The 25218-nt window shown below is 38.8% G+C and overlaps 2 protein-coding genes across 2 annotated transcripts in view; both read left to right on the top strand.

Annotated features, from left to right (window-relative positions):
* The window catches only part of CCDC18 (coiled-coil domain containing 18), a 113194-nt gene that overhangs the window by 25052 nt on the left and 62924 nt on the right, over window positions 1-25218 (top strand). The window contains exons 8-12 of the mRNA XM_036768204.1: window positions 7872-7968; window positions 18091-18212; window positions 20132-20423; window positions 22468-22592; window positions 22722-22870. Of these exons, the coding sequence (XP_036624099.1) occupies window positions 7872-7968; window positions 18091-18212; window positions 20132-20423; window positions 22468-22592; window positions 22722-22870 (785 nt within the window). The remainder of the gene's footprint in view (window positions 1-7871; window positions 7969-18090; window positions 18213-20131; window positions 20424-22467; window positions 22593-22721; window positions 22871-25218) is intronic.
* Window positions 23656-24525, top strand: LOC118856998 (ADP/ATP translocase 3-like). Its single transcript, XM_036767582.1, has one exon. It carries the CDS (start codon window positions 23656-23658, stop codon window positions 24523-24525), a length of 870 nt encoding a protein of 289 aa, XP_036623477.1.

The raw sequence follows: 25218 nt of genomic DNA, 5'->3' as shown, positions 1-25218 counted from the left end.
CATTTGCGCAAGGGCTCTCACTTGTGCTGGTGTGCTGATGCAGAGACTCCGGGCAGCTGTAGCTAAGGGCACTCCAGCTTGTAACCTGGATGCTGAGACTTTGTTATACTCTGGTAACTGTATTGGGATTTGAATCAGACAAGGTCTTTCTGTTGATGTTTGTAATTTGTTTGTATTTTGCTCTGAAGTTCAGGGTGTGCTGGTCTTTCCCCCTGAACTAAGTGAATGATATTTGTATGCTGAATTAAAGTAAGCTTGTCAACCCCTTCACATAGCTTTCCTTAGTTAAGCAGATCAAAAGAACCTGTGCTTTTGCAGCGTGCTGGTAGCGTTTTTGTTGTTGGGCTTTCACTCCCACAATAGCTGCTAGCCAGATTGTTGAAACACTGCTATAGCTCATTTATCTTCTAAAATATTAAATGCTATGCTGTTTGATGTATACATGTTCAGCATTGATATCAATTCATTGTCTGTAATACCTTTTAGTAAGATGTGGTTTCTCTAATTATGTCTTTTAATTAGGTATATTTTTACTTTTGTTTTGTCTGAAATCATGATCGCCACCTCTGCCTTTTTTTACTTAAGCTAAAGCATAGTAGATACAGCTCCAGCCCCTTATTTTAACTCCATGTTTAATTTCAGTTTCAGGCGTGTTTCTTATAAACAACAGTATTTGAGTTTTGAGCTTCCTTACCACTACAGTAGCTTTTTATTGTCTGATTCTCTTTTTTTGTTTGCTCATTCTTCTGGCCTATTTCTGACCTTTGGACTTTATGGGAAGTATTGGGCTCTGTTTACTTATAGGGGTGAGGTTGTGGGAACATCTGGCCTGATCTTCTGTCCTGTTTTCTGCTACTTTCACATCTCAGTCTGGGGTCCTGCAAGTTATCAATGATTCCAGAGTGTTGTGATCTAGGGGAAAGGACTGTTCACTTCCCTCTCAATCTGAGCTTTGCAAATTGGGTCTGTTGGCTTGTGTATAGTTGAATATAGATTGCTGCTGGACTCAGGCACTGTTAGCCTGCTGAGAGCCTATAGGTTCAGAGCATCTAAACTTGTTTCCCCCTCTTTGATCTTGGTCTTCTTTCCTGGTTATTCCACTGAAGGCTTATGTGCTTGGCTAAAGTTTAGAACTGAGTTGCTACCCAGCAAAGTTTCTGGAATTTGTTCTGTGTTCAGTTATTCAGCTAAGATCCTGCTCACTCAAGACTTCTCTATACTGGGTCTGTGACCTGGAACTCGGTAATAGGTGACAGACCTACCAGATGGCTTCAGTTCTTGTGCCCAGTGCTATTTATTGAGTCCCCTGGGCTCTCTTTCAGCCCTTGTGCTTCCTGCCCTAGCATGCTGTCTTGGCCCCCTTTCAGTCCCTAAGAGCTATAATGCTGCACACTGCTGCCAACCTATCACTACCCAGGTCAACAGATTTCTCTGTTTTCCTAAGCTTGGGTTGGAAATATGACTACTGACTTTTCCCAAGCTTGTGTTTGAAATATTAACCACTGAACCTAACCCCAGGCCAGTTGCCTGTTTTTCGAAACAATTAGACTCCATGCCTGCTACAGCCATTCCAATTGAGGAAGCTTCTAAACCTCTAGCAGACCGGCCTTTAGAAGTTGTGACTCCCCATCGAGTCCAGAGCATCCTAGAAGCAGATGGCCACCAGTGGCTAGCTAACCATAGGCTCACCAAATATCAACACTTGCTCTTAGATACCCCCTACCCAATTTGGATGTGCTACACACCCCTGAACCCTGAAGCAGTGTGGTACACAGAACAAGTGATTAGGGGAGCTAGGTATGAAATAGTCATCTTTAATAACCTCTGGGAAAAAAAAAAGAAATATTAACCACTGGCTTGGAAATATAACTCACTGTGACATTTTCCTTGGTTTTCCCATTCAAAATTTGATCTTGCAGGTTTTTTTTGGTTGTTGTGTAGGTGTGCTGGGTGAGCTAAAACAAAAATGCTACCTTTCCAACATCTTGACTCTGCCCCTGAAATTTAGCTTTATTATGCCTGTACCTTTCCCCAGAATTACGTTCTGTTTATTTTTAGAGTTTCATTCTTGACAGTTTCGTATCTCTTCTGGGCCAACTTTCCTTATAGAGTCTTAGGCGGTGGGATTCCATCTAATCTTTTTCTGAATCCTTTGTAGTCTTTTCCCCTAAAGTCTAAGGATGGATGTCAGAAGATTATGCCTTACTGTTCTCACTGTCACAAATCTGAAGATAGAGTGATAATTTTCCTCTGTGGTTTCTAGAACTTCTGTGTAACCAATATGAAGTTTGAGCATTTGGTTCCTCATTCAGAATTAGTAGCATTTTCCCCTAGTACCACTTCCATTTTTTTTTTAATTTTATCATTTTTATTTAATATTTTAGTTTTCAACACTGATTTCCACAAGATTTTGAGTTACAAATTTTCTCCCCATTTCTACCTCTCCCCATTCCAAGATGGCATATATTCTGATTGCCTCTTTCCCCAGTCAACCCTCCCTTCCGTCACCCCACTCCCCCTCGATCCCCTTCCCCCTTATTTTCTTGTAGGGCAGAATAGATTTCTATGCCCCATTCCCTATATATCTTGTTTCCCAGCTGCATACAAAAGCAACTTTTTTTTTGAGTCTCTGCTTTTAAAAGTTTGAGTTCCAAATTCTCTCCCCTCTTCCCTTCCCATCTACCCTTCCTAGGAAGGCAAGCAATTCAACATAGGTTACACATGTATCATCATTATGTAAAACACTTCCACAATACTCATGTTGTGAAAGACTAACTATATTTCCTTCCATCCTATCCCATCTCCCTTTATTCAGTTTTCTCCCTTGAACCCTGTCCCTTTTCAAAAGTGTTTGCTTTTGATTACCTCCTCCCCCATCTGCCCTCCCTTCTATCATCCCCCCTCTTTTATCCCCTTCCTCTTACTTTCCTGTGGAGTAAGATGCCCAATTGAGTGGGTATGTTATTCCCCCCTCAAGTCAAATCCGATGAGAGCAAGGTTCACTCATTTCCCCTCACCTGCTCCCTCTTCCCATCCAACAGAACTGCTTTTTCTTGCCACTTTCATGTGAGATAATTTACCCCCTTCTATCTCTCCCTTTCTCCCTCTCTCAATATATTCCTCTCTCATCCCTTAATTTTGTTTTTTTTTTTTAGATATCATCCCTTCATATTGAACTCGCCCTCTGTCTATATATATGTATATTCCCATCAACTACCCTAATACTGAGAAAGGTCTCATGAATTACACACATCATCTTTCCATGTATGAATGTAAACAAAACAGTTCAACTTTAGTAAGTCCCTTATGAATTCTCTTTCTTGTTTACCTTTTCATGCTTCTCTTGATTCTTGTGTTTGAAAGTCAGATTTTCTGCTCAGCTGTGGTGTTTTCATTGAGAAAGCTTGAAAGTCCTCTATTTTATTGAAAATCCATATTTTGCCTTGGAGCATTATACTCAGTTTTGCTGGGTAGGCGATTCTTGGTTTTAATCCTAGCTCCATTGACCTCTTATATATCATATTCCAAGCCCTTTGATCCTTTAATGTAGAAGCTGTTAGATCCTGTGTTATCCTGATTGTGTTTCCACAATATTCAAATTGTTTCTTTCTGGCCGCTTGCAATATTTTCTCCTTGATCTGGGAGCTCTGGAATTTGGCGACAATATTCCTAGGAGTTTTCTTTTTTTGGATCTTTTTCAAGAGGTGATTGGTGGATTCCTTCAATTTCTATTTTACCCTCTGGTTCTAGAATATCAGGGCAGTTTTCCTTGATAATTTCTTGAAAGATGATATCTAGGCTCTTTTTTTAATCATGGCTTTCAGGTAGTCCAATAATTTTTAAATTATCTCTCCTGGATTTATTCTCCAGGTCAGTGGTTTTTCCAATGAGATATTTCACATTGTCTTCCATTTTTTCATTCCTTTGGTTCTGTTTTATAATATCTTGATTTCTCATCAAGTCACTAGCTTCCACTTGTAGTATTTTCTTCAGTGGTCTTTTGGACCTCCTTTTCCAATTGGCTAATTCTGCCTTTCAATTCCTCCTAATTGGCCTTTTGGAGCTCTTTTGCCATTTGAGTTAGTCTATTTTTTAGGTGTTATTTTCTTCAGTATTTTTTTGGGTCTCCTTTAGCAAGTCATTGACTTGTTTTTCATGGTTTTCTTGCATCACTCTCATTTCTCTTCCCAATTTTTCCTCTACTCCTCTTACTTGCTTTTCCAAATCCTTTTTGAGCTCTTCCATGGCCTGAGACCAATTCATATTTTTCTTGGAGGCTTTTCATGTAGGCTCTTTGATTTTGTTGACTTCTTCTGGCTATATGTTTTGATCTTCTTTGTCATCAAAAAAGGAATCTAGGGGCAGCTAGGTGGCGCAGTGAGTAGAGCATGGCCCTGGAGTGAGGAGTACCTGAGTTCAAATCCGGCCTCAGATGCTTGACACATTTACTAGCTGTATGACCTTGGGCAAGTCACTTAACCCCAATTGCCCTGCCTTCCCCCCTGCAAAAAAAAAAAAAAAGGAATCTAGAGCTTGAGTTTGAGTCTGAGTTCGTTTTCTCTGCCCATTCATGTTCCCAGCCAACTACTTGACCCTTGAGCTTTTTTTGTTTGTTTGTTTCTTTTATTTTTTGGCTCGGCAATTGGAGTTAAGTGACTTGCCCAAGGTCACACAGCTCGTACGTGTGTCAAGTGTCTGAGGCCGAATTTGAACTCCTGACTCCAGGGCTGGTGCTTTACTCACTGCACCATCTAGCTCACCCATCCCTTGAACTTTTTGTCAGAGTACTTTTTCCCAAGCTTTAGGGTCCAAGCGCTGCTGTTTTCAGAGCTACTTCTACTCCACCATCACCACAGGCTCTGTCACAGCAGTGCTCCCCCCCGACCCCAAGAACCAGCAACCAGGAATGCAATCCAGATCCAAGCAGGGCACCAGCAAGAGAAATCGCTCCTTGCACTCCCGCTCTGATCTGCTGCTAGAATCCTCCCACTATATGAGCCAGGGACTCGGGAAGCAGCTGCCACTGGAGCTCTGGAAGCAGCCTCAGGAGCTTCCTGCTGCTGCCACCGCCACCACTGCACCACCTCCACCACCCCCAGGGATGGGACCAGACTGCTCTAAACTCGATCCCATAATTTCCAACTAACCTGCTCTTTGGCATTTGTGGGTTGAGAAGTCTGGTAACTGCCACAGCTCAATGATTCATAGCCCTAAGGCCTGTTCCGGCCGACTGATTCCAGGTCTGGTCTGTCCTGGCGTGGCCCATGCTGGGCTGTGCTCTCCTTCCAACACCGTGCGATAGACCCTTCCCAGCAACCATCCAGGCTCTCCTGGGCTGGAGACCTGTTTCCCTCTAGTATTTCATGGTTTCCACAGCTCTAGAATTTGTTCAGAGCCATTTTTTACAGGTGTTTGGAGGGATTTGGGGGAGAGCTTAACCAAGTCCCTGTTTTCCAGCCCTCTTGGTTCTGCCCCCACTACTTCTGTTTTTTAAAGGATGAAATGGTCATTAAGACTCTTAACAGGTTTTTGGTACTTGTCAATACTATATCATGCCTTTGTGTCAGATTTATGATCTGCTTCCTAACTCCTCATTTGTTTCCTTCCTCTGTCCAGGTGCTCTGTTAATACTCCAATGACGATATAAATTCTTTTTCTCTCCTTACTTTTTTGTTCATAAAATATTTTTATGCTCCTTTATAGAGTTCAGGGAATATGGACATGGAATGCTGCATATGTCAGACTTTTTTAGTATGTTGGTTAATTTTACTGAACTCTTTTTTTCTCTTTGTTAATAAGATATGGCTCTCTGGGTGTAGAAGGGGAAAAGGAATATATTGGGAAATGTACGTGGTATATGAACACGCAAATATACACACACATTTGTAAAAACTTTTTTTTAACAGAGTTATGTTTTTCTGCTTTGAAGATCGTGTAGTTATGCATCCTTTATTAAACCTTTATGCAAAAGTTCAACTGTTCTAATGTTTGTAATCAGTACAAATAATGAAGGAGTAAGCTGAAATCAGGGATTTTTTCAGGAGATCAACTTCCATAGTATTTTCAGGTTCAGTATCCATTCAGATCTATGTTATACAACTTCTGTAGCAGCTATGGCTATTCATAATGGCATGACATCAAAAGAAAAGTTGAATTATATTTAGTATATTATTGTGTTAACATGGCTAATAGGGAAATATGTTTTGCATGACTTCACATGTATAATTAATATATTGCTTGACTTCCCAATAGATGGGAGAAGAGTGGGAGAGAGGGATGAAATTTGGAATTCAAAAAATTTTTTTGAAGAATACTAAAAGTAAAATTTTAAAAAGTATATTATTATGCTATAAGAAATGATGAGGGGGATGGTTTCAGAATAACCTATATGAATCTATGCAGAGTGAAGTAAGCAGAACTGGGGGATCATTGTACATACTAACAATATTGTAATGATGATCAACTGTGAAAGACTTAGCTACTCTGATTAATACAGTGATCCAAGACAGTTCTGAAAGACTTATGATGAAAACTATTATCCACTCCAGAGAGAGAACTGATGAATTCTTGAATGCAAATTAAAGTATAATTTTTTCACTTGCTTTTTTTTATCAACATGGCTAATGTGGAAATATGTTTTGCATGATGTCATGTGTATAATTGATATTATATTGCTTGCCTTCTCAGTTGACAGAGGAGGGGCAGGAGGGAGGGAGAGAATTTGGAACACAGAATTTTTTTTAAATGAATGTTCTAAATAAATCAATAATAAAAATTTGCACTCCTGAACAATAAGACCATTAAATGTAAAATAAGTGGCTAGATGTAGAAGTAGCATAACAGATGTCATCAAAGAAGAAATATATTAACCATAAATGAAGTTAAGGTGATCTGTTTAGCAAGATTGAGAGATAACTATTGGACAGCCCACATATATTTTTGGTATTTACACAGTGTGAGGAAATTTAGAGAAAGGACCCTGGTCTGTTTGGTGAACCCTCTGAGTCTTCTGTGGAGGATTATTAACATTAGGACATGGATAAGACATGTAGAGGATGCAAAGGCATGGGTCAGTTGAGGGAATACCCATCTTGTTATGAAGTACAGGTATGTTCTTAGTTTACTAAGGCAGTAATATTTTAAAGAATAATTTCCATTGAAACTAAACAGTTTACTTTCTTAAACATTTAAACTTAGGTTATCTGGGGAATTTACTTATCCAGAACACTTTAGTATAAATAAACTTTTATTGCCTATTATTTATCCTACCTTTATGCAGAAAGTCAAGGGTTGTAATGTTTGTTATAACCAAACAACCAAAAGTAAACTGAAACCAGGGACTTTTTCAGAGAAGCAGGTTCCATGGTATACTATTTCTCATATTACACACTGTACTGGGGATTGATAATGGAGTTAGTGTAGTTCAACAGAAAGAACACTGTCTCTGGAGTCAGAGAATATGTCTTCAACTCTGATGCTTTTAACTTTTGTAACACCGGGCAAGTCCCTTAACCTCCCTGACCCCAGCTTTCTCATCTGGAAAATGAGAGGTTTGAACCAGATGGCCTCTGAGGGACCTGTCTAGATTATAATAGCAAAATGTCGCTGCTGACCTTTTTTTTAGCAATTAATAAAGAATAATCTTTTGCATTTGGTTTAGCTTTTATATATTTAAATTCTTAAATCGTTATTAATTTTACCATAGTCACTTTGTTTAATATTGTAAGTTTTTAGATTTTAATCAAGTTGAAACCACTTTTGTGGGCTATTAAATTGGAAAGCAAATGGTTTAGGATATTTTGGAAAGTTGTCTCTTTCAGATATTAAATACTCTTTAACCCTTTAACAATAGCCAAATATTTATGTTGTAGGGTTGAACAGCAAAGGAATGAAGCAATGCATAATGCTGAAGAATTGAGCAAAGCTTTCCAAGAATATAAACAAAAGGTAGCTGAAAAGTTGGAAAGGGTAAGAGATAATATATATTCTGGGGGCCTTTTAAAAAAAGTTATTGTTCAATCTAGAATTACAAAATTGTTGTAAACCAAATGTCAGCGAAATCAGAGGATGTTATTTGCATGAAATACATTGATTACTATTTGTAAATATGAAGAGAAGTTGTAATATGCTCTTCAAAATACAATAAACTTTTGAGTATCCCTCAGCAGTGTTTCTTAGTCCTTTTGCATTAAGTAAATATCACATGTAAAAACAGTTTTTAACATTTGCTGATTTTTTTTAAGTTTTGTGTTCCATATCTATTCTTTCTTCCCTCCCTTCCTGTCCCCTCCTCTCTCCCTAAGATGGTAAGCAGTCTGATATAGGTTATACATGTCTTGCTTTATTTTCAACTCCTTCAGGCAGAAGGCTCTGGCTTCCAGCCCCTCCAAGAGTCCTCCGCTTCAGGCACTAAAGCTGAGCTCAGGCTGGGGAACTAGGGGTGGAAGCACTGAAGCTGCTCAGGCTGAGCCCTGAAGATATGGCAGAATCCAGCTGAATGTTCCACTTAGGTTACGTGAGAACTGGCTGTACTGTAGTTATAGTAGTTTTAGCATCATTACCATGTAAATTCCAAGAAAGAAGCAGAAGTGGCCCGTGGACTGGGAGATACACATTATGGAGAGAAAGATGGTGGTAGCTGATTATGCTCATATAATACTATCCTCTGTCGTTAGACTGGGGAGGAAGAGAGCTTTCTTTGTTGTCTTCTTGTGACTGTTCATCCTATTTGGGACTGCTCTTTTTTTCTTCTAGTTCCTTCGTCTCCTAGGAGTCACTTTTCTTCTTTCCCCTAGTCTTCATTTCATTCTTTTTTCTCCTCTGTGACTTTTATCCTCCTTTCCACCCCCATTCACATCCTGAATGGCTGCAAGAGACATATATACATAAAACTAACAAATTGGCTAATTATGAGAAGAGCTAGATTTCTCACTAATTATAAATTCTACTTAGATTAAGCACTTTTAATAGAATCTAGAGAAGACCATAAGACCTTAGATAAATAAAAAAATAGTTCCCTGTTTTTATGAAACAGGTTAGGTGGTTCTTTCTCTTAGAAATAGCAGCCTGCCATACATAAATTTGGACTTGTCTATATGGCACTTACTTATTTTGTCATTTTAAGCTAATGTAATTCATTCATTAAACAACCATGTATTTAATTCCTAGGTGCCTGCACTCTCTCTCCTCACACTCTCTTCTTAATCCAAAAATATCATCTCCAAAGTTACCACTGATCTCTCACTTGGCAGACTCGACCTAGGGCCTTTTTTCAATCCTCATTTTCCTTGAATGTTTTCTCAGTTTTTAGGATACCACTCTCTCCTGGTTCTCCTCCTACCTATCTGACTGCTTCTCCTCTGTCCCCTTTGCTTGTTTCTCTTCTACACCACACCTTCTAACCAAAGGTATCCCTTAGGGTTCTGTCCTGGGGCACCCTTTTTTTCCCCTCTTGGTGATCTCATGAGGTCTCACGTATTTAATTCCCATCTTTATGCTGATGATTCTCAAATCTACTTACCCTGCACCAGTCTCTACTGACTTCCAGTCTCACCTCTCCAGTTGCTTTTCAGACACCCCAAACTGGATTTCCAGTAGACATTCCAGTAAACAGAATTCATTATCTTTTCCTCTAAATGTTTTCCCCAGCACACCTTCCCTATTAGAGGGCAATACCGTCTTCCCAGTCTCTCAAGCTTGCTACGTAAGTGTGGTAGTAGTCTCATTATAGTAGTCTCAATACAACCTACCTTCTCCCAACACCCCCCATTCAATCTGTTGCCAAGGCCTGTTGATATCACCTTTGCAACATCCTGGAATATGCCACCTTATCTCCTCTGACTCTGACACCACTCTAATGTAGGCCCTCATTACCTCACACCTGGGCTATTGTAGTAGCCTGCTGGTGGGTCTGCCAGTCTCAGTGATTTTTCTTAAAACACAAGTCTGAGCATGTCACCCTCCTCCCCGCCTCCCCTCCCCAATCTCCACCCAATAAGCTCTAGTGGCCCCCTATAACCTCCAGGATCAAATACAAAATGCTCTGTTTGGCATTCAAAGCCCTTCATAAGCTAGCACCCTCCCACCCTTCTAAGTCTTCTTATACCTTATTCCCCAGCACATACTCTTGGATCCAGTGACACTGGCCTGCTTGCTGTTGCACAATCGAGAAAGTCCCATCTCTTGGCTCCAGGCCTTTGCTTTGGCTCTCTCCCATCTGGAAATCCTCTCCCTCCTCACCACCTCCTCCTGGCTTCCTTTAAGTCCCAACTAAAATCTTTCACAGGAAGCCTTTCTTAAGTCCTCTTAATTCTAGTGTCTTCTCTCTGTTAATTATTTCCTATTTGTCCTGTATATACCTTACTTTGTATATATTTGTTTGCACGTTGTCTCCCTCATTAGATTATAAGTCCCTTGAGTGTAGGGACTGTCTTTTGCCTCTTTTTGTATCCCCAGTGCTTAGTACAGTACCTGGCACATGTTCAGCTCAGTTGTTCTTTAGTTGTGTCTGACTCTGTGACCCCATTTGGGGTTTTCTTGGCAAAGATACTGGAGTGGTTTGCTGTTTACTTCTCCAGCTCATTTTACAGATGAAGAAATTGAGGCAAATAGGGTTAAGTGACTTGTCCAGGGTCATACAGCTAACTTCAGACCTGGTACTCTATTCACTTCAACACCTAGCTGCCGCAGCCTCACACATAGCAGATGCTCAATAAATGTTGACTGATTGATTACAAAGTACAGTGAAGTTCTAGAGGAGATAAAAAAATCATTAAACATGGTTTCTACCTTCATGGAGTTTATAGTATAGCAGGAAGAATGTAACATATATATGCAATATTAAACAATAAGTTTTGGTTTTGTCTGGACCTGCAATTTCATCATTGTCGGTCAGAAGGGTTGCAGCTTGTGAGTTATTAAGTGGTGCATTCTTACTGTTTCTTGAGGAAGAAAACTAATTATTTGAGTTAAGCTCAAAATGTTATCGCACTGTAACAAGTTAATGTGTATGAAACACTAATTATAGCAGAATTGACCACACTTGCTTGAACCTAGGTCTTCCTTACTCCAAAGCTTGCTTTTTATTCATGATACCATGAACCCTTCTTTCTCTCTTTTTTTTTTTTGAGGCGGGGAAGGCAGGGCAGTTGGGGTTAAGTGATTTGCCCAAGGTCACACAGCTAGTAAGTGTCAAGTGTCTGAGGCTGGATTTGAACTCAGGTCCTCCTGACTTCAGGGCCTGTGCTCTACTCACTGTTCCTCCATGAACCCTTCTCATAAATGTAGAACAAATACACAACTACATAGTTATTATGCAAATATTATTTGGATTAAGAATGAAAAGATCATTTCTGACTGGTTATATCAAGAACGACTTCATGAAAGATTTTGACTTTGAATTGGATCTTAAAATATGAGTAGGAATTTACAAAGCAGAGCTGGATGGAGTGAGCTAGGAAGCATAGTGGATTGAATGCTAGATCTGTAGACAAGAAGGCCTGAGTTCAAATCTGGACTCAGCCACTTACTAGCTGTTTAACTCTGAGCAAATTACTTAACTTCTGTTTGCCTTACTTTCTTCAATTGTAAAATGAGGATAATGATAGCACCTACTGCCCAGGGTTGTTATAAAGATCAAATGAGATCTTCGTAAAGTATTTTGCAAACACTAAATCACTATAAATATACTAGATGTCATTGTTACTTCTGAGAAGGGTCTCCTATGCAGAAGCAACATGTGCCAAAAAAGGAGGGAGAATGGAATCTACAAACTATAGCAATGACTTTGATTCCTGCAAAATTCTTATTATTAAAAAGGATGGTTAATGAATAGCTAACAAAGTGAGTTATAATTATGTAGAGCCTGCATGACTTCATCCAGAAGAGATCATGTCTCTTGAACATTAAAGGTCACACCTTTAAAAAATAGTGAGAAGAGAACTAGATCCTGTACCTTTCACAGTACCTTCCTTGTGGCCAGGAAGAGTTTTTAGCCAAACAAGAAATAAGTATCATCATGAAAGATTAAATACTTGCAGTTACAAGAAATTGAAATTTTTTGTAGCAACAAAACCAGTGCAACTAGTATAAGAGGGGAAGCTTTTGATTGTGAGGGAAAATATTTGTATTAGATGTTTTTGATAAGTCTCCTATTGAAGATCTTTAGGGAAATGACACAAAACTTTAGGTCCTGAAACTACTCCATAGTGGATAAGTGGCCAAGGAATAGGAATAGTTCTCAAAAGAAAAATTGCAAACTATTAACAGCCATGTGAACGATTGCCCCAAATCATTAAAAAGAAATGTAAATCAAAACAATTCTGAGGTTTGAGCTCAATCCTAACTAATACCATTTGTCCCTATGCTGCCTGACATTTGTATCAAGGACTTAAAATATAAGCATAGATGTGAAAGTGGCACAGATGACAAAAGTAGTCAAAGCTGGAGAGGCTGCAGAAAGACAAGGCACACCCCTGTGTTACTCTGTTGGTGGAGCTGTGGCTTGGTGTGGCCATTTTGGAGATCAAGCTAGGATTAGGCTAAGGTATCATAATAATGCTTTTGTTGTTTGTCCTTTGTTTTTGGAAGAGTACCAATGACATCGTGAGCGATGTCTTGACTTGCTCGTGGACTAGATTTAAGTGAGGCACAGTTACACAGTCATCAACTTCACTGTCTTCCTGAGTCATCGGAGTCCAGTAACAAGTGGCAGGACAGAAGTCAAGATGACTCGTGGTGGCTCAGGATGTATTGGATAACAAGAGCCACCTTCATGGCCGTTGGGACAAATTGTTCTTATTCACCCATTCCGCCGGGGTTGGGTGGGGGAGTCTTCATTTGTTTGAGGTAGACATCCCCAATTCACTGATGGGTTTGAGGCCTGTTACCCTCAACCTGGTTCAGTTCATCTGTTGAGACAGTTTTATTGGGGTGTGGCTGCTGTGCATGCTACAGCTTTTTGGAGCCACAGATGAAAGTTGGGTGCCAAAGGTGGATGTGCAGCCCTGAAAAGGGCTCAGCAAGCCCTCATAGCAGAGGTGCTAGTCGTCCCTGAACACCCCATACACTCCATCTAATAGTAATAGCTAGCATTTAAATAGTGCTTTAAAGTTTACAAAATGCTTTACAAATATTACCTCATTTGATTCTCACAACAACCCTGGGAGGTAGATGCTATCATTATCCCCATTTTGCAGAAGAGGAAACCAAGGCAGACAGAGGTTAAGTGATGTGGCTAGGATCACACAGCTAGTAAGTGTCTGAGGCCTTATTTAAACTCAGATCTTCCCGACTTCAGGCCCAGAGCTCTGTCCACTGTGCCAGCTAAGTAAATATTATAGTATAGAATACCTAATTAGGTAGTGTAGTCTTTGCGGGCCGTATAGTTCAGAGAGGAAAGACTTTTGAGGGCTAGTAAAATCTAGGGCTAGTCTCTAGTAAAATACTAACTGCTAGTGCCTAAAGTATTCATGGCCTTTGACTCAGAAGTCCCACTGCTCGGCACATAAACCTAAATTGTCAAAAGCAGAAATAAAGCCTTCTAGATGTACCAGAATATTTATAGCAGCACTTCTTGTAGCAAAGAATGAAAAACAAAAGAGATGTCTATCAACTGAGGAATGGCTAAGCAAAATGTGGTACATGCACATAATGAAATATTACTGTGCCATAAGAAATGATGAATATGAAGAATTCAGAGAAACATTAGATAGACTTATATGATCTGATGAAGGGTAAAGTTAGCAAAACCAAGAAAATAGTATATGTAACAACTACAACAATATAATAGAGCCAAAACCCCAAACTGCAAGCCCTGTAACTAGAATGACTTAGGTTGGCCCCTAGATAGAAGATAGGAGAAAACAAACCCTGCTCCCTTCTTTGCAAAATGGGATTGTGGGTGTGGATTATTGCACATATTGTTAGACTTGGTTAATTGGTTAGTTTTGCTTAAACTGATATTTTTTTCCTTTTAAGTTCTTTATTATAAGAGGTGGTTCACTGAGTAGGGGAAGAAGAAAAATAAATTCAGAAATGAATGTGATGTAAAAAGAATATATCAATAGACATTAGAAATGAAATAAAAGGGGGCAGCTAGGTGGCGCAGTGAGTAGAGCACCAGCCCTGGATTCAGGAGGACCTGAGTTCAAATGCGGCCTTAGTCACTTGACACACTTACTAGCTGTGTGACCTTGGGCAAGTCACTTAACCACAATTGCCCTGCCCCCGCCCAAAACAAACAAAAAAAAAAGAAATGAAATGAAAATGTCATACCAAACTAATGTTGCTTCTTTTTTTTTGACACAGTTATTAGATTATCAGAACAGAATAATGCTGTAGATATAGTTTACTAAGAATTAACCAAATGGAGGGATGTGGCCTAGATAAAAACTCAGTTAGGTAGATTCAAAACTGGTGAATGGTTAAACCCAAAGAATAGTTATTCATGCTTTGACATCCACTTGTTAAGTGGTCTCCAGTAAAGTACCTTAGGGATATGTGTTTGTTGGCCCATACTGTGTAGAATTTTTTTTAATCAATAATTTAGATATAGATGACATTCTTTTTTTTTTTTTAGGGGGGAAGGCAGGGCAATAGGGGGTTAGGTGACTTGCCCAAGATCACACAGCTGGTAAGTGTCTGAGGTCACATTTGAACTCAGGTCCTCCTGACTCCAGGGCCTGTGTTCCACTCACTGCGCCACCTAGCTGCCCCTTATAGATGACATCCTTATCAAATTTATAGATGACCCATAATGTAGGGAGAATGCTATCATACTAGATATCAGACAGGATTAAGAATCTTGATAGGGCAGATCATTAAGTCAGCTTCCTGGTTTGCAGAAATTCTCCCTTGCCACAGGTCAAATATAAAAGATTAACATTAAACCTAAGTTCAGAAAATCCACTTCACAAATGCAAGATTGGAAAAGCATATCTAGATGGTAATTTGAAAAAGGTCCAGGAGTTTCACTGGATTGTGAGTTCAGTATGTGTCAACATTGTGATATGTTGACTACAAAAGACAATGTGACCCTAGTTAGCTAGCAGTAAAAGAAGCAATGTCTAGAGCTAAGGAGATGATGATTCTATTCTGCTTATGCCCTGATGAAACTATATCTCTAGTACTCGCTTTAATTCTGAACAACACATTTTAGGAATAATATTATTTAGCTACAGAGGAGGTCAACCAGAATGATAACACTGCTGCTTTATGAAGGCTGATGGAGGGACCAAGTTGAACAAATACGGTCCTTCATTGTTATAACACACCTTCAGATACTTGAACATAACTATCTTGTTTCCCCTGAGGCCTCTTTTGTGCAAGTTAACATTCCTAGTTTCCTCAATAAATCCTCGCTTTTACCATTCTGTTGCTGTGGAAGAAACAAAAGTATAAGATATGATACCTGCTTGTGAGGAGTTTCTAGGCTAATTAGCTTTCTCCCCTCAATACAGAGGGGACAAATGAGTAAATAATATAATATAGAATACCTAATTATGTGGTATAGTCTCTGCGGGCTGTATCAGTTCAGAGAGAAAAGATTTTTGAGGGCTAGAGTTATCAGGGAAAGTTTCAAGGAGGAGCTGAGACTTGATCAGACCTTCGAAGACTCTCAGTGAATCAATAAGTGTTTATTAAATGCTGACTATATCCCAGACCCTGCTAGGCCCTGGGGATATAAAGATAAAAATGATGCAGTTCCTACCCTCAAGGACCTGTTGGGTGAAAAAAAATGTACACATGTAAGTATATACTGAATAAATACAAAGTAGTTTAGGGAGGGATGGCACTAAAGGTTGGGAGGATTGGAGAGGCTTCTTTTAGGAGATAAATACTTCAGGAGATAATGTCATGAAAGAAGGGATTCTCTGAGCTGAAGGTGAGATAGGTTAGATCAGGAAATACAGAGAGAGGAGAATAAGTGTGAGTACTTCTATGATGGTGAGCAAACTGGCCTAAATGGTACACAGAGGAGGAGGAGGAGGGTATGTGTTGGGTAGTAGTCAGAAACAAGATTGACAAATTGTGGAGGGAATTGAAAACCAAACAGGGCAATTTAGACTTTATGCAATAGGCAGTGGAGAGTTGTGGAAGGTTTTTAAGCAGAGTTATGACATGAGGGATTTGGTGTGTTTAAAGAAAAAGTCATCTGGCAAGAAATATGTAGGAAGAATTGGATGAAGGAGGGTTTGGGGTCAAAGGTTTGGAGCTAGGATAATGTTGTAATCCAGACATGAAGTAACAAAAGCCTGTTTGATAGTGATGGAGAGGAAGCCATGGATGCAAGAGACAATTGGAAGAAAGGTTATATAGATCATGCCTTCCAGTTATTTCAAATTTGTCCTGTATGTAGCTTGTTTGTACACAGTCGTTTAAATGTTTTCTCTCCTTCTTAGACTGTGAACCTTGAGAGCAGAGACTGTGTTTTGCAAAAAAATTTTTGTGTCCTCAGTGCTTAGCACAGTGCCTGGCACATAGTAGGTACTTAAATGTTTATTGACTCACTTACTAGAACTTGGTGATCAATTGATATAGAGAAGTTTTGAGAGGAATGAGTCAAAGGTGACTTCAAAGGTTTTTTTAGCATAAATAAATGGGAAACTGATAATATTGACAGAAGTGGGAGTTAGCAGGGGTACCAGTTTAAGGAACAAGAAGATGAAGTTGATTTTGGACACATTGAATTTGAGGAGGTAGTGGAAATGCCCAGTAGGCTGTTGGTGATATTAGTTAGAACTCAGATGAAAATACAAATTTGGAGGAGATACAAATTTGGGAATTATCAAAATTTCTAAAACCACCGAAAAATAACCAGTGGTAAGATTTGAAGCGGAGTATTAATGAGTTCTGCAATTCAATTCAGCAAATTTTTAAGGGCTCAGGTGCAAAGCATGGAAGATACAAAGATAAAAAATGATTCTTCTGCCCTCAAGGAGCTCATCATTCTACTTGTGAGATATGACAGGTATGTAGATAGGTGTAATTAAAAGGTAGGGCCATTGGTGAGGGCAAATGAAATTAGTAGAGACTGTTCTAGGAAAACTTTGAGGAAGGAGAAAACCCTTTAAGAGAAGCCCTGGCCAAAGTCTAGCAGAGAATTCCTCTAGTTAAGGGCTAAGAAGAGGATAAGAAGCCATTAAAAAGAGTTTAAAAAGAGCCCAACCATGATAATACAGTGTTCAGGACATACCAAGGGAGGAAAGCATTTCAAGGAGGGGGAAGGATTAACAATGTCAGGTAAAGAAATAAAAAAAAGTCAAGAATTTACAATAAAGAGATGTTCCTTTTGAGTAGGGTAGGGTTTGTTTCCTGCTTCAAATAAATATCCATTAGAGAGAGGGGAAGAGCCTTATATCTTAGCGGTAATCATGTCTGCTTTCATGGAAGCTGGAGAATCGTCTCCTAGGGGAAAGGACTGGATAGATGAGTTTTCAGTCAATTTGAGAAGAGAGTTACAGAATGTAGATTTCTGCTGCTAAAAAAGAGGCCTGCTGCAAAGGGTCAGGAGCTTCAGTGGTGAACCTTTTGCAGCAGCCGGGAAAACAAGGAAAAGTTAGAATGAGAACCCAGATTGGTAGAAGCAGAGTTACCATAAAAGGGAAAGGGGAGAGGGGAAAAAGCTAGAAGACAAACCACTTCATTTTTAATCTAGGGTTTGCATTTTTCTGCATTGTGTCATAACTTTATAACATTAGTTACCAATTATGGTATTAACTTCACTGAATGCTTTCTTAAGTGGTTTGCCCATTGGGGTCCTTTAAAAGCAAAGAACTGTTGCCCTCAGTTCGGGCCCTGAATGACAATGTCTTCTCTCTGAGGTTTGCTTAGAGCTGGTAAAGGCCCTTCTCTCTTTCATCTCTGCACTGCATCTCAAACTTTAGTAAACTCTCTTTTCTCTCCATAAACTCAAGGTTTTAAGGGAAATGAAAAAGTATCTCCCTGGTCAGAAATACTGGGGGCTCTTGTTTTAGTGGATGCTCAAAACACCCCAGGCCTCTTTAAGCATTTTAGAACCCAGGTTGTGACAGATCTTTAAAGCATGCCACAATTTTAATGTTAGTGTTTTAATTTTGCGTACCCTTTCAGGTTCAAGCTGAAGAACAGCTGTTGGAGAAAAATCTAGTAAACTGTGAAAAAGAAAATAAAAGACTACAGGGAAAATGTGTTGTATACAGAGAGGACCTGGAATCCTTGAAAGATAAGCTAAGGTATGCTGTGAGCCTGCTATGGACAAGGGAGTTGTGTTAAGATGAAAAAAAGAAAACCACAGCCCTCTACAAGGGTGGCCTTAATTTAGTAAGAATGGCAATTTCCCAATACCTTTGTAAGCTTAAATAAAAAATTTCCAGGAATAAAGTTAGATGAAATAAAAATGATATAATTTGTTAGCACACATTAACATATATATTTGTAAGGATTTAAGATTTTTATTATATATTCAGAAAAAAAACTAGCAAAAGCGTTTTTGGACTTAGATTTTAACTGTTTCAGTACAGAGATGAACTTTTTTGTTGAAGTTGTGTCAATTGACCAATTGTTTAAATTGTATTTTGTACTTATTTCTTACTTAAAAATACACCCCCACCCTCCAGAACATCTGAATCATACCACTAAAGAATTTGGTCTCTATAACAGTTTTTCCCTTTTACTCCTACTTACCAAAAGCTTGTGAAAAATAGAACATTCATGTAGATTAGCTAGTGAAAATAACTTTGAAATTGTAGTGGTTTGTTTCATGTTATTAGCATACTTTAAACACAATGTCTAAGTTTTTCTTGGTTTACAAATAACTGTATGCTATAATCTTGTTTTATTTAATTTCAAATGTGTTGTTTCACACTTTTTTGCATATCTTTGTATCTATTTTTTACTTATAGGATTGGTATAACAATTTGAAGATTTGTGTTGCTTAATAAACTATTAGCTTATACTTTTAAAAAGAAATCTTATTTAACCCAATTCATGGATCAATAAACACACAAAAGATGCTGTTAAAAAAATACATTTTATACTTTTCTAAGAAGACAAGGGAAAAAACCAGTTCATTATGTAGCTTTCTGTTTTAATAGCTAATGCTGATTTTAATTTAAGAATCAGCCTTCTCTGTTTGCTATTCCTTATAAATTATAGAGAGTTTAAACTCTCACCCTCTCATTGAATCAAGTTCTTTAATGATCAATTGAACATTATCTGCTTTAGAAAGTATTTTATAGTCGAGAACAGGGATCTGTAATTCTCTCTCATGTTCTTTAATCCTTAGCCTGGGGAATGAAAGTAAACCTTGTGTTGTAAGAAATGTGTTGCAATCAGCTTTCTTGGCCTGCACATTATTTTTTTAAATTAATTTATTTATTTGTAGTTTTCAACATTCAGTTCCACAAGCTTTTGAGTTTTAAATTTTCTCTGCCTCCCTCCCCTCCCTGCTCCTCAAGATGGTATGCAATCTGATATAGGCTCTACATATATATTCATGTTAAACATATTTTCACATTAGTCATGTTGTAAAGAAGAGTTAGAACCAATGGGATGAACCACGAGAAGGAAGAAACAAAACAAAGCAAAACAAAGAGAGAGAGAGAGAGAGAGATTGAGAGAGCAAATAGTATGCTTCTTCAATCTGCTTTTAAACTCCGTAGTTCTTTCTCTGGATATGGATAGCATTTTCCATCATGAGCCTTTTGGAGTTGTCTTAGAACCTTGCATTGCTGACAAGAGCTAAGTCTGTCAAAAGTGATCATTGCACAATGTGGCTTTAACTGTGTACAGTGTTCTCCTGGTTCTACTCATTTCACTCAGCATCAGTTCATATAAGTCTTTCCAGGTTTTTCTAAAGTTCTCCTGCTCATCATTCCTTATAGCAAAATAATATTCCATTACATTCTTATACCACAGCTTGTTTAGTTCTCCAATTGATGGGCATCCCTCAATTTCCAATTCTTTTTGGCCTGAACTTTAAAATAAGAGCAAAAAGATCATTAAGATAATAAGATGTTAAATTATTTCAATTGTATGATTTTATTTGAAAATGCTTTTATTGTTCTAATAAGTTAAAGATGGCATGAAGAATGATTATTGAAAAGAGAATATCCTCATCTTCAGTTCTTTTTTCTTGTTTTATTCTTCATAGGCAATTAAAGGATGAAAATAATGATGGAAAAGAAAGAATTAGGAGTATGGTTTTGAAGAACTCTGAGATCATGTCACGACTAACCGAGTCTAAACAAAACATCCTAAAGCTAGAGAGTGAGTTAGAGGACAAAGAAGAAATTCTTAGAGAAAAACTTGCTCTAGTGAATGAAAACCGAGAATTAAAAGTTCTTATTACAAAGCAGAATGAGCGACTGAGTTTGTGTCAGAGAGAAATTGTAGATTCAAGGCAAGAACTGAACAGTTTGGAAGCAATTATTTCCCAGTTGCCAGTAAGTTTGCCTGAAAATGTAACCTATCCCCCGTGTAGTTCTTTGTCCTCACACGCTGTGTCGGAAACTCTCATTTTATGGTTGCTTTACTGGGTTGGTCTCATTCTGCTGATCCTCTTTCTTTCCTGACCCATCCAGTACTCTCCCTTACACCTTCTCTTGCTCTCTGTCCCTTAACTATCTACTCACCCTTCTTTCCATCGCGAAGCAAGTGTTATATCCTATCTTTTTTGTGTCACCACATTTCAGTTGGTTTCATGTATCTATGCCCATCTTCTCACTTTGAGGTTGTTTAGGTAGTTTGTGTGTGAAGGGAGTATTGACTGGTGAGAGGGAGGAACAGATGTGGAGTCAGGAGGCTACAAGTGAATAATGGTTTGTGATTATTTCTTCTACTCCTTGATGATCTCAGTACGGTCATTTACCCTGTTATGTGCTCTATAAAATACAAGGTTCCAAGAACTTGTTTTTTTAAAAAATATTTGATAACTGAATTTAAATATAGTTGGTTTCCCTTATAATCCTACCCATTGCATGCATTTTAAAGCATTATTCTGAGGCATCTGTAACATCCTCCTGACTGCCAAAGCTCATGACCAAGAAAAGGTGAAGAAGCACTAGATAAGAGATCCTAGAGATAATGATTTTATTATTACAATAAAGGCTTAGGGAAATAAATTTGCACAGATAATTGGCAGCAGAACTGGGCATGCTGGCACGTGGCTGTCATCCCAACTACCCGGGATGGCGGACCCCTGGAACGAGGGTGGTCTGAGCTGTAGTTGCGTGAGGCCAACTGTGAGTCAACACTAAGTCCATCATGAATATGGTGTGGCTCCAGGTAGGACATAGAGCAGGTCAGGGCTTCCATGCCCATCAACATGGGATTGCCAGTTAGCAGCCCTGGCACTTCTCACTTTGGAGGGACAGAGAGACCCAATTTTAAGTAAAGAAAAGAAAAGAAAAGACAGGGGTAGTAGAAAGAACCCTAGATTTAAGAGTCAGAAGTCCTGGCTCTGCCACCTATTAACTTTGTCACCTTGGGTAAGTCACTTAACCTCTTTGATCCTTTGTTGGCCTTTCTTGTGTCCTAGCACAGTGCTTAACAAAGCTAATTGACTGACTAGTCAGCTGTTTCCTTTTTTTGTAAAATGAAGTTAAATTCCTGAAATTATTGTATATGAAAGCACTTTATGAGCTGTATTATGTGACTATATAGCATTATTATTAAAAGTCCAAGGTAAGCTAAATAATATATGTATTTTTAAACCTGAAATTTTGAATCTTAGCATTCTTCCTGTAAATTTGAAAGAAACCCTTGAAGTCCAGCTCCTACTTAAAGCACATATTCCTTTCTGCAAGTGATCAGCCGCTTCCTGGAACAACCCAGCAGCAGGAACGCATCACCTCCTGAGGCATTGCATAATTAACACTTCTTGTTAAGAAGCTCTTCCTTGTGTTGAATCAAAACCTATCTACCTTTAATTTCTACCCATTGGTCTAAATTCTATCCTTCGGTACCAGAGTAAATTTTATCTTTTTCTACATGACAATCCTTTCTTTGAAGACTGTGATCTTCAAGACATCTTAGGTGTTCTTTTCTTCAGGCCAAACATTTTTAGCTTCTTTAGGTTGTATCACATAATTTTAAATTATTTCACTATCCTGATGAGCCTTCTTTGGGCTGGTCACTTTCTCCCCTAAAGTGTGGTATCCAGCACTAAACATAATACTCCAAAAGTGTTCTGACAAGGGCAGAATGCAAGAGACCATCCTTTCCCACATCCTGGACCCAGTATTTTTATTCATGGAGCCAACTATCTTAATAAAATTTTGGCTACCATACTATGCTGTTAACTCAGATTGAACTCATCTCCCACCCACAAATTCTTTTTCAAATGAGTTATTGTGTAGCTACAACTCTCATTCCGAACTTTGAAGGTGCTCTTTTTTGAGATATACACACACATATACATACATAGAGACACATATATACACATGCATATACATGTAAGCTTAACTGTGTTTGTTTTTAAAATTGCAGTTTAACAAAGAAATGTTTAATTCTAAAACATGTATCTGTAAGCGTCAAGTGGAAATGTTATCAACCAAGGAAGATCTCTGTGTTTCTTGCTGTGAGCTAAATAAATCGGTGATCTCAGACCTCAGGTATAGTGTTTAAGATCCTGGAATAATGGCAAGCATTTAACATGCCTTTTATTATTGGTAGTGATGTATAATATTTTCTATAAATGTATTTTTTCTCAAACCTTTTACATTCCTTTCTTTTGTTACCAGGATTAAGCTTGCAATGAAAGAGGCAGAAATTAATAAACTTCAAACAAACCTAACTGCCAGTCAGTTTTCTGGTGATGATGAAATACAGGAAGGTGGCCAATTAAGTGGCTTAGAAACAGAACCTGTAAAATTAAGTGGAAATCAAGCAAGTATGCAAAATTATAATTTACCTATAATAAGAACTATAATTTTTGTGATGGTTCCTTTGGGGAAGCAAATCTATCCTATGATCTGTTGTTTTATGAAATTATTGGTTAATGTCCGATGGGGTAACAGAATTCTCTTTATTCTTTATTTTCTTCAATCAGATAATATAAGGCGCGATTTCATTGCTTTCTTTTACTATTACCCAAAGATCTTTTTTCTATATTGTAACCCCACATCTATTGTCTTATAATTTGATTCACTCTACAAGTTAGACCTCTCTTAGTCACTGTTTGGTGCCTGTTTACCTATGATAAAATCTTGGTTATTCTGAATACAGCCTTGCAGAAGGGAAATCTTTAATTTTCTGGGATGGATCTGGATCCAGAGGCAGCCACTAAAAACAGCTTAAAAGGAGCAAACCCTTTTTGGCTGTAAAGAAGCAGACCTTGACCATCCACCAACAAACACTAGACTTGTGAAGAAGGAAAGGTTTAACACAGGGGAATGAGCCTGCTCCCTACCTGGATGTGGTACCAGAATGGATGACTGCTTTTGTGTAAATGCCAGCCTTTTCACAAGAAAGTTGAGGAGCCTAGAAGCTGTGACAGTCTTAGAAATGCAAAGAGAAGAGAGTGCAGCAGTCATCATTGGCAGTACAAACAGAGCATTGTTTGTGGCAATTAGAATCTGTAGTCAGGGTGCAAGTGGCAATGAGTTCCCCAGCTTTTGGCCTTCTCTCTCTCTCAGCTTTCTTCCTCCAACTCTAACACCTTCCCCCTCTGTAACCATGATAGAACAGGTCATCTCCTTCACCAAAGATCTCCTGGCCAGTGGCATTGCCGCTGCCATGCCCAAGACTTCGGTGGTCCCCAGTCAGAGAGTTAAGCTAGTATTGCAGGTGCAGCATGCAAGTAAAGAAATTGCTGCCGATAAGCAGTACAAAGGCATAAGGGCTTGTATAGTCCGAATTCCAAAGGAACAAGGGGTGCTTTCCTTCTGGAACTTAGGAAATGTCATCAGATATCTCCCCACCCAGGTCCTTAACTTTGCCTTTAAGGATAAGTGTAAGCAGGTGTTTTTGGGAGGAGTGGACAAGCACACACAGTTTAGGAGGTATTTTGCTGGCAATCTTGCCTCTGGTGGTGCAGCTGGAGCTACTTCTCTCTGCTTTGTCTACCCCTTGGATTTTGCGAGAACCCGCTTGGCAGCTGATGTTGGGAAATCTTGCACTGAGAGAGACTGCCTTGTGAAAATCACCAAGTCTGATGGAACTCGTGGCTTGTATCAAGATTTCAGTGTCTCAGTACAGGGTGTCATTACCTATAGAGCTGCTTACTTTGGAATCTGTGATACAGCAAAAGGCATGCTCCCAGATCTGAAGAACTCATACTGTGGTAAGCTGGAGATTGTGCAATCAGTGACTGCTGTAGCAGGTGTGGTCTCCTATCCTTTTGACACAGTAAGGCGGCCAATGATGATGCAGTCTGGGTGCAGAGGAGCTGATACCATGTACACTGGGACACCTGACTGCTGGAATAAGATTTCTAAAGATGAGTGTGGCAAAGTTTTCTTCAAGGGTGCCTGGTCCAATGTTCTCAGAGGCATGGGTGGAACTTTAGTGCTTGTCCTGTATGATGAATTGAAGAAAGTCATCTAAGTGCATCCTAACTAGAAAAGGAACCAGTGAATATAGATCATGTACAATACTTAACCATACTTAGCATTTTGGACCATTGACCTTCAAGAAATTCCTGTTGTCTTTTTATCCAGGCCAGATCATGTTTGTAGGGGAGCCAGGAAAAGCTCTTAGAAAAAGGGACTCATTTATTGTGATCCATTATTCACACAGTGGAACTGATGATGATTCTGTATATTGATTCTATTGGTTTTGGGGAAAATAACAGGTACTTTGGGTCCAAGGAGGCAGATCAACTTAGACCATTGAGTTTAAATGCTCTTTTGTAAGACCGTAAGTTTGTGTTTAAGGATTTATTTTTTAAAAAAATCATGTCTCCCATTTGTACTTAAGCACTATAGATACTATTTTGCACAACTGACTATTTGGCAGTTATCATGATCTGGTTGGGCATTCTGCTATAAAGCAATAAATACACAGAAGACTCTTAAAAAAAAGAATCTGTAGTCAGTAAGCGTTTATTAAATGACTACTATGTGCCAGGCACTGTGCTAAGCACTAAAAATACAAAGATAGGCAAAAGGCCATCCCTGCTCTCAAGGAGCTCCTAGTCTGATGGGGAAACCACATGTGAACTACTATATACAAACATACTGTACACAGGATAAATTGGAGATAATCTCAGAGAGAAGGCACTAACATTGAGGGCAATTA

This window comes from Trichosurus vulpecula, chromosome 7 (genome assembly GCF_011100635.1).
Source record: "Trichosurus vulpecula isolate mTriVul1 chromosome 7, mTriVul1.pri, whole genome shotgun sequence".
Lineage (NCBI taxonomy): Eukaryota > Metazoa > Chordata > Mammalia > Diprotodontia > Phalangeridae > Trichosurus > Trichosurus vulpecula.
The sequence above is the reverse complement of the archived record's forward strand: the minus strand, read 5'-3'. Positions and strand labels throughout refer to the sequence as shown.